The sequence below is a fragment of the Anolis carolinensis genome, chromosome 1 (genome assembly GCF_035594765.1).
Source record: "Anolis carolinensis isolate JA03-04 chromosome 1, rAnoCar3.1.pri, whole genome shotgun sequence".
Lineage (NCBI taxonomy): Eukaryota > Metazoa > Chordata > Lepidosauria > Squamata > Dactyloidae > Anolis > Anolis carolinensis.
The window spans coordinates 271,777,945-271,787,662 of NC_085841.1; the positions used below are offsets into that span (position 1 = coordinate 271,777,945).

The 9,718-nt window shown below is 41.3% G+C and overlaps 1 protein-coding gene across 1 annotated transcript in view; it reads right to left on the reverse strand.

Moving 5' to 3' along the window:
* Positions 1-8,059, reverse strand: part of LOC103278635 (uncharacterized) — a 31,272-nt gene extending 23,213 nt beyond the window's left edge. Inside the window, exon 1 of the mRNA XM_008109128.3 lies at positions 7,491-8,059. Coding sequence (XP_008107335.1) covers positions 7,491-7,530 — 40 coding nt within the window. The 5' untranslated portion in view covers positions 7,531-8,059. The remainder of the gene's footprint in view (positions 1-7,490) is intronic.
* Positions 8,060-9,718: the final 1,659 nt, after the last annotated feature.

Below are 9,718 nucleotides of genomic sequence, written 5' to 3' on the forward strand. Positions count from 1 at the left end.
GGTTATTATTTCTGCTACTATGTATGTATTGGTGGTTGTATTCACGCATTATAGTGAGCTGGCAAGGGCATTGGACATGATCGCTCCCGAACGTCCCCTCTCGTTGCGCAGAGCCACGTCGACCCCTTGGTTCACTGAGGAGCTGGCTGTGATGAAGCGTACGAGGAGGGGACTAGAGTGCATCTGGAGGAAATCTCAGGACGTGTCAGACCAAGCACGGGCTAAAGCCGCTATTAAGGCTTACTCCGTGGCTTTGCAAGCAGCCAGGAAAGCTTTCACGACTGCTCGCATAGCGTCTGCGGCCAATAGGCCAACTGAGCTGTTCCGAGTTGTGGGAGAGTTTCTGCGGCCTCCTGAGGCCCAGGGGCTCCCCGATGACTTGGCAGCCAGGTGCAGCGATTTCGCGCACCATTTTGCAGGCAAAGTTGCTCAGATACGCCGTGACTTGGACTCCAGTTTAATTGTAGTTCCAGCGGAGGTAACCGAGGTACCTGTCTGTTCGATCTTGTGGGATTCTTTCCGGCTTGTTCTTCCTGATGACGTGGAGGGGATTCTTGGGTCTGTGAGGGCGACCACTTGCGCTCTGGATCCTTGTCCCTCTTGGCTGGTTAAGCTGGCCAAAGAGGGGCTGTTGGATTGGTTTGTGGCTATAATTAATGCCTCTTTGTGCCAGGGGTCAGTTCCATCCTGCTTTAAGCAGGCGGTAGTAAAACCGCTACTTAAAAAGTCCTCGTTAGACCCATCCGTATGTAACAACTACAGACCAATTTCCAACCTCCCATTTTTGGGCAAGGTTCTGGAGCGGGTGGTTGCCACGCAGCTCCAGGGGTTCCTCGATGACACTGATTTTCTGGACCGCTCGCAGTCTGGCTTCAGGCCTGGGCACAGTACCGAGACGGCTTTGGTCGCCTTGGTGGATGACCTCCGCAGGGAACTGGATGGGGGGAGTGTGACCCTGCTGGTTCTCCTGGACATCTCAGCGGCTTTCGATACCATCGACCATGGTATCCTTCTGGGACGGCTGTCTGGGATGGGGCTTGGTGGCACTGTTTTGCAGTGGCTCCGGTCCTTCCTGGAGGGCCGTTCCCAGATGGTGAAGCTGGGGGACACCTGCTCGGACCCCTGGCCTTTGACCTGTGGGGTCCCGCAAGGGTCTATTCTTTCCCCCATGCTTTTCAACATCTACATGAAACCGCTGGGAGAGGTCATCCGGAGTTTTGGAGGGCGTTGCCATCTCTACGCAGATGACACGCAAATCCACTACTCGTTCCCATCTGACTCCAAGGAAGCCCCTCGGATGCTGAACCAGTGCCTGGCCGCTGTGGCGGACTGGATGAGGAGGAACAAGCTGAGGATCAATCCCGACAAGACAGAGGCCCTCCTGGTCAGTCGCTCGTCGGATCGGGGTATTGGGTGGCAACCTGTGCTGGACGGGGTTGCACTCCCCCTGAAATCACAGGTCCGCAGTTTGGGGGTCCTCCTGGATTCAGCATTGACGCTTGAGGCTCAGGTGTCGGCGGTGGCCGGGAGGGCTTTTGCACAACTCAAACTTGTGCGCCAACTGCGACCATACCTCGTGAAGTCTGACTTGACCACGGTGGTGCACGCCTTAGTTACCTCTAGACTGGACTACTGTAATGCACTCTACGTGGGGCTTCCCTTGAAGACGGCCCGGAAATTACAACTAGTCCAACGCTCGGCGGCCAGATTAATAACGGGAGCGAGTTTCAGGGAGAGATCTACTCCCTTGTTTAAGGAGCTCCACTGGCTGCCGTTCATTTTCCGGTCCCAATTCAAGGTGCAGACCATCATTTATAAAGCCCTAAACGGTTTGGGACCCGCCTACCTTCATGACCGCATCTCCTACTATAAACCTGCCCGAGCCCTTCGTTCATCTGGGGAGGCCCTCCTGTCTCCACTGCCTTTATCACAGGCCCGCCTTGTGGGAACAAGGGAGAGGGCCTTTTCTGCTGTGGCCCCCCGTTTGTGGAACTCACTGCCCATTGAGATCAGGCTAGCCCCCACTCTTTTAGCCTTTAGGAAAGTTTTAAAAACATGGCTCTTCCGGTGTGCTTTCGGAGAGTAATTGTATATACCTCCTGTGTTTCTCTCCCCAACATGTATTCTGTAGACCCTGTTCCCCATGGTTTTATTCTTATCTCTTCTTACCCCGAGTTTTTAACCTTGTGTCCATGCGGCCCGCCCTTGTTATGTTATGCTACGTTCTGCTTTTTTGTTCTGTATTGTGTAGTGTTATTGTTGCATTGTTTAATTGCATTCTGATATGTTGTTTTTATATTTTGTCTATTGTATTGTCTTGGGCATGGCCCCATGTGAGCCGCCCCGAGTCCCCGTTGGGGAGATGGTGGCGGGGTATAAATAAAGTTTTATTATGTTTTTTATTATTATTATTATATGTTTCCCTTTTTTAAACTGGAATCCTCCCTGAGTTCCTTCAGGGAGATAGGGCGAAATATAAATAAAGTTTTATTATTATATTATTATTAACTCTCATCCCAACCTGATTGTGTCTGAAGCAAATGCATGTAAACTTTTGTATGCCTTATGCAAGTGGCAGAAATCTGGGATTTTTTTTAACTGAAGTATCCAAGGAAGCAAACAGAGATTTTCTACATCTAGATGGGCAACTGCATAGGAGTCAGGGGCCACTTCCCTACACAGTACCCCTAAGTGGTGCACACAGAGCAAGCCCCAATGCTTCTAATTTTTTCTCTGTGATCCCTCCCAAAATGGAAACAGGAAGTGATGTCATGTCACTTTGTGTTGTCATTTTGAGGAATACTGTAGAGGAAAATGGAAATATTTGGGATAGTATGGAGTTTTGGGATGTTTATGCAATCAGAGTATTTTCACAGTTCTCAATAGTTTGGGGAGATTTTTGTGTGGTTTGATGGAAAACACTGAAAAAATGGAGCAGTGGGAGGGAGAGCTTTGTGCATCACAGATGTGGGGTCCTAGGGAATACACAATGTGTATCCCTATTTTTCATGAAAACAGATAAACTTTACATTTGGCGTATACATATTTGCTAGAAGTGAAAAGTGCTGTTTTAAAAAAGCAATCAAAGGATTTGTTTTGACTTTGTGAAAAGGTCTGGAAATAGGATTCTTCCTTCTGCAATATACATTAGAAACCCCAAAACTAAACATTGTATAATTTACAAGGCTATTAAGCAAATATCATTGTGTGAACTCTACCTTAATTATGGTATTTCAGCAGAATTTCTGTTCATTGGAATATTGGATTCTTGTGATCCATCATAGTGTATATTTCACCTTGTGTTTGATCTCCCATTCACTTTTGCAACAGAGGTTGACTGAAAAGATCAAAGATTTCTCTACTTTTTCCTTCTATTTTCCCTGATGACAATTCCTGTGCAAGAGCTTTCTGTGCCAGAGTAAAAAAAGGAATGTTATTGAAATGTGTTCATACAGGTGAACATTTGATCCAGATTTGATTTGATTTTTTTCAGGGGGAGGAGCAAATTAATTAAGCCATTTGGAAATCTGTTTGAGCAGTTGCTACTTTCAGAAGAGCAGAATCACTGTAATTCTTTTCATAGAATTAGAATGAAAGATCAATCCAGATCAGACAGCTCTCAATAGAAGGGAAATATTCCTGACATTTAGCTGGAATTCATTGCTTTAATAACATAGCTCATGGACATGGAGGTGCAAAGATGTAAAATGGGTGCACTGTAGAATCTACTAGCATAATCCATGCTTTGCTTTATGATTTCTCTATACTTATATTAATACTTAAATGGGAGACTACCAACAAATAGCTGATGCTGTATTTTAGAGGAATGGAATAGAATAGAATAGCTTCATTGTCATTGTGCTATTGCACAACAAAATTAAATGCCTTCCCCATCACACACCACAAAACAATACACCCATCCCTCCACATCCCAACCACCTCCACACAGCCCCCAATGCCACATCAATACGAAACCATGGAACTGGAAAAATCATTTTTGAGTATTCCTTGTTTAAATAAACCCCTTAAAATTCATGTGGTCACCATAAGTTGAAGGGCATACAGATACAGACATATCTCAGGGAAAACAGTTGGAATTGTTCAGAAAATTACAGCATAACAAAATCCAGGTAACAGATCTATAGAGTGATCAAATTTCAGCTGAGATGCTGAAAGCTCCCAGCAAGACTACTGTGTCTTAAATAAATTCCTGAATTTACTGAGCTCAGACGAATTATCTGATTATTTGAACTGGATTATCTGAGACCACACTGCCATATAATCCAGTTCAATGTGGATTTTATACAGCTGTGTGGAAGGGGCTTAAACACAGCTGAGCAATTAAACCCAACCTTGTAGATGAAAACTAGAATGAATGAAAATGAAATGAGTCCTTTTTTTAAACCTTACATTTGGATATGGCTAAATTGTATTTCAGGTCTACAATTGTTTTACCTGCTGGGAATCTATAAGGAGTGAGGAAATAATGGATGGTGGGTGGGGTCATGAAGCAAAGAAATCAGATTCCTTAGTTCTAAACATCTACCTCAATACCTCTTTTTGGGGGCTGGCTTGAAAAAAAGTTTCATTTGAAAATAGATCTGAGCCCAGTCTAGCTTGGAGTCTGAAGACCCCATGTGATACATTTCTGTTTAGTTCATTTCTTCAAAATCCTGACTATTTTGGTATCCCTACCCAACACGTTTGGTGATTAAGACAGGTAAAACTAGTCCAGGATTAAAACTCTAAACCAGGGTTGGAAATTCTTGTGATGTAAAGGACTGCATTGCTCCCCCAGGGAAATATAGAGGGTCACCACTGTCCCTTTTGTATATATATATATAATTTCCTCCCAAACTCCCCTCACCCCCCATGGAATGTAGAATGCCACGTTCACAATGTTTTTCGTCTTCTCTCAACTTTCCATTCCCAGGAGAAGTCTCCTTTTTCACAAAGAAGTGAATTAACTTCTGCGTCATTTTTTATTTTAAAATACCCCTTTCTACCCTAAACTGGTTCAGCGAGCCAAAAAAAAGCTTGTGTTCACCCCCCACCCACCCAAATGAGACACCAGGAAGCAAAAAGGAACCATAATTTACTAATTCTTGCTCTAAACAAGAGCCAAATATTTACCCAAGCCTACTGTATTCTTTTCTTTCCGCTGTCAAATATATACAATGAAGATACTCAAATGAACTTGCCCTATATTTATATTTCATTTATATAGCATTTTCCATGCAGAGAATTCAATAAACTACCTGAAGATTAAAAGGTGTAATAGTAGTGATAAGAACTAAGGCCCCATCCACACAGTACCTTTATCACAGGAGTTCCTGGTTCAAAATGGCAGGTGGCTAGATGACATCAGCTGAAAACATGGGAAGAATTGCTACAAAGCTGTAAGACCATGAAATAAAAAGGTGCACAAATATCCCAGTTCTGGATGGAAGATGTGGATATCCACATGTCTGTATATCCCTGCACTCAGGAAATACGAGATTCTTTATGTTGGTTTCTATACTATGATTTTTGTTCCCGGGTTATAAATGTCAGTTACTCATTGGTTCTTTCATAAAAACATAGGTAAAGTTGATTAAATTGCAAAACTTTGTCGTTGCAAGAAGGACACCGTCATGGACCCATTTAACAAATTTTCTGGCACAAAAACAAAGTTTCTGGAGGACAATAACTACTTTCAAAGTAAGGACAATTAAACAGGAAATAACACTTCCAAAATAGGAACAGATTTTCTTCATTATTTTCACTATTCAAAGCCTGGATGGCCATCTGGCCAGACAGCTTTTATGGTGTATTTTTGCCAGGAAGAAAGGGGTGATATTCCTGGATTATAAATGTCAGTTCCGCATTGGTTCTATCATAAAAACATGGGGAAAGTTGATTAAATGGCAAAACTTTGTCATTGCAGGAGGGAAATCATCATCCAGCAATTTAACAATTTAGCAATGACAAAGCTTTTGCTGTTTAATCAACATTTCCCATGTTTTTAATGATAGAGCCAATGAAAAACCAACATTTATAAGCTGAGAACAAAAATTGTATAAACTATGTGCATATCCACATCAGCACATTTAAACCTTTTCTTTAAAAAAAACCCCAGAATTTCCGGTGGATGTCTCATGACCATCTTTTGGGCTTCTAAAACACAGGACAAAGCTGCAAGTGTGGACATCAAGGCAGAAATCCCAGGACCTACAGGTCTGTATGTGGACCTGCTCTTAGGCCCTGGGTTTTTTTGTTTTTGTTTTTTTGTCCCTCTAATAAATCCCACAATTTGCACTGCCTGGAAGCACCCTAAGAGGACTTTAAATAACAGGACCGGTAGGTTTTGGAGGTACTCTTTAATAAGTATTTTCATAGGAGGAAATTCCACAAGTTGTGGTGTCTGCTTTTTACTACTACTGTTTCTTTTGGACCATCATTGCTTTTTAAAACTGGCTTAGATTCCCTCTACAATGTCATATAAAATCCAGATTATCTATTTTGAACTGGATTATATGTCAGTGTAGACTGATATAATCCAGATCAAATCAGATCATGTGTATTTTCTGCTTTGATAATCTGAATTATAAGGCAGTATAGAAAGGGTTTGAGTTACAAACTCATGTTGCTATTCAGGACAAATGGCTGATTTTCGGATCCAATTTCTTCATAAACTGAGGTACCCATATCTGAGTTGAACCACCTTAGACTACAGCTAGAGGGATGTATACTTTGTCATGAAAAAGAAACTGTCACAGAATGATTACTATGGCCTCTTCTATGATTCTATGATTCTACAGTTCAAAGCAGAAAATGTGGATTAGCTGATTTGATAATTTGGATTATATGGCAGAGGGAAAGCACGGTTTAGAGCAGTGCTCTCTGACAAAAATGCTCAAGGGTTCAGATTAACATCTGCAAAGCACGTGTTTAAAAGGTGCTCTCAAAACATGACTTCAGCCGAAAAATGTGCATATTTGCATGACCGCATATCCCTGGAGTCAAGGAAAACATGTGATTTCATTTGTGGTGTGGACTGCTCCCGTGCATATGCACATTTTGAAAACCCCGAAAAAACTCATCTGGGCAGATGAGTCACAGGCACACAGGTGGCTAAATGGAAGCACAATTGGAAAGCAATTCCCATGAGAGCTGTCTGAAACCTTTCATTTGTTCTGACCTCTATGAAAATAAACAGAGCTTGAATTTACAGTAGGGCGAGGGGAGGGATTATAAGAAATCTGCTTCTGTGTACATTTAGATATCTGCATGAGCGCATATTGTTAAGGCATCATGTCTTAAATATTCCTAATCTATGGTTCCCAATTAAGACTAGGAATCAAGGAGATTATAATTAATTACAGAAGTTTTATTTCTTCAGAAAGTAACTAACAGGTAAGTATCTAGAACAAACCAAGCAAGTACCACAAAGAGCAAGGAAAAAGGCAGGATGTTATACAAAAAGGTTTTTGAAAACACATTGCACTCACATTTCCCTCTCGCCCCACCTCTGCTCCATCCCTGTGCCATCTGAGCACATGCGCTGAAAATTCAGTAAAGCTACTGTCTTCACAACTTGCAACTAGAGGCAGGCCTTATCTTATCTGGTCACTTCTCTCTCAGGCAGAAGTTAACCTTGATTTGAATGCCTCTTTGTTCCTGTTGCTAGGGAACTGGCTTTCTCACTCACTGACCTTCCCTCCTCCCTTCTCTGGCATTACCTCAATGAACAACAGAGTTATGCTATGCAATCAAAGAACTCAATTTGACTGAACAATTAACAGTTAGCAAATTAGCAATTAACAATTATGCAAAGCAGCAATTAACAATGGCTATTTGTTGCTACATTTATGAGGTCCAGTGCATCTCGGAGTGTCAATATATAAAAAAGGTAAACTTCTGCTGGATGTCCCCCATCCTTCTTGTGGATTTCTAAAATGTGCTACAAGTCCCGCAATTTTTGTCCCACTTATTTGTTCCACATTTTGACGCTGTCTGGAAGCACCCACAGTTACACCTAGTAGGAATATATTAGAGGACCTTCTCTGTTGTTCCCAGGCTATGAAATTTCCTGCTTAGATTGATACATTCTTTGCTACCCCCCCCCCCCAAGGGAATAACTGCCATTCTGAGCCAGAATGAAGAATGGGGCAGGAAGACATCATTCCACCATGTCTCCTGTGTCCGTATAACAATATAACAATATATACTAATCATATTATACTATACTAATAATATAATATATTGTATATGCATATAATATTAATAATATTATAACGTAATACAATATAATAATAATAATACACTATTGTAATGGTATATTGATATTACATGTAATATTACAAATAATATTACAATATAGTGTTATAGTATAATATAGCAATATATAATGCTTATATTGTGCTATACGAATAATATAATATATTGTATGTACATATGACTTGCAAGCCACCCTGAGTCCCCTTCGGGATGAGAACGGCGGGATATAAATGTCGCTAATAATAAATAAATAAATAAATAAATGTCCTATTGTAGAAAGGTCAAGACATTTTGTTTTGTTTTGTTTTGTTTTGACTAGTCTTATGGTTTGATGGCTCATTGGAGAAATGACTTTTAATAATGTGTTAACTATATATTGTGTTTATTTTTTATGGCAATGTTTCAGCTCTTGACAGCTTAATTACATTTCAACTTTGTGAGATGTACACTTCCTCCACTTAATATTATGAACTGATATAACCCAGTTACAGGTTTTCAATATGTCTAAAACTTCCCAGGGCTCCTGGAAATAGCTGTATCATCTTTTGGACCCTATCCTAAATATTATTTCCCCACATTGAGACTGAGATGCACCAGAAGCAACTCAGCTTGCTCCTGACACGAAAAGAAATTAGTTCTAACAAATCATCAATAACAGAACTGGATTGAAATAGTAGACTCTCCTCTACAGTTCCATTTGGCGGGAAGCCTTAGCATTGAACAGTTGTGTTGTTAAAGTGAGAAGTATGTAACCCTGCACACAGTCAGACAATGCAACTTAAGCAATGTGCAGTCACTGAATTCTTGACAGCAGAAGGTGTCACCCCAAAGGAGATTCATCAGAGAATGCAAGCTGTTAATGGTGATTGTGTTGATGTGGGCATTGTGCATCGTTGGGCGAGTAAGTTTAAAGATGTTGAGGTGGGAACATCTGATTTGCGTGACAAACAAAGAGTTGGACGTCCTGTGACAGCAACCACAGAGTTTCACAAGCAAAAGGTTGACAGATTGATTCAGGATGATTGTCATATCACTCAGAGAGAAATTTCAAGCATAATCGGCATTTAACAAGAATGTGTGGGTCACATTATTGCTTTGCTTGGCTATCAGAAGATCCAACTCTGAGTCCCCTTTGGGGTGAGAAGGGCGGCATATAAATGTAGCAAATAAATAAATAATAATTGACCGACCATCTGTGCAGGGTTCCATACTTCACACTTTAACAACACAACCGTTCAATGCTAAGGCTTCCCACGAAATGGAACTGTAGAGGAGTGTCTACTGAACAAGCCAGTACCTGCCGCATAACAATACTGACATCTGTTGAGGAGTTACGAAGGTGGAGGCATTACTTTTCATTCAACCATCGTACATTGCACATTTAAGATGCATTTTAAAATTATGTGGGTACAGAAATTGTCATAGAGGGCAAAGTTGATCTTCCAAGAAAAGAGTTCTG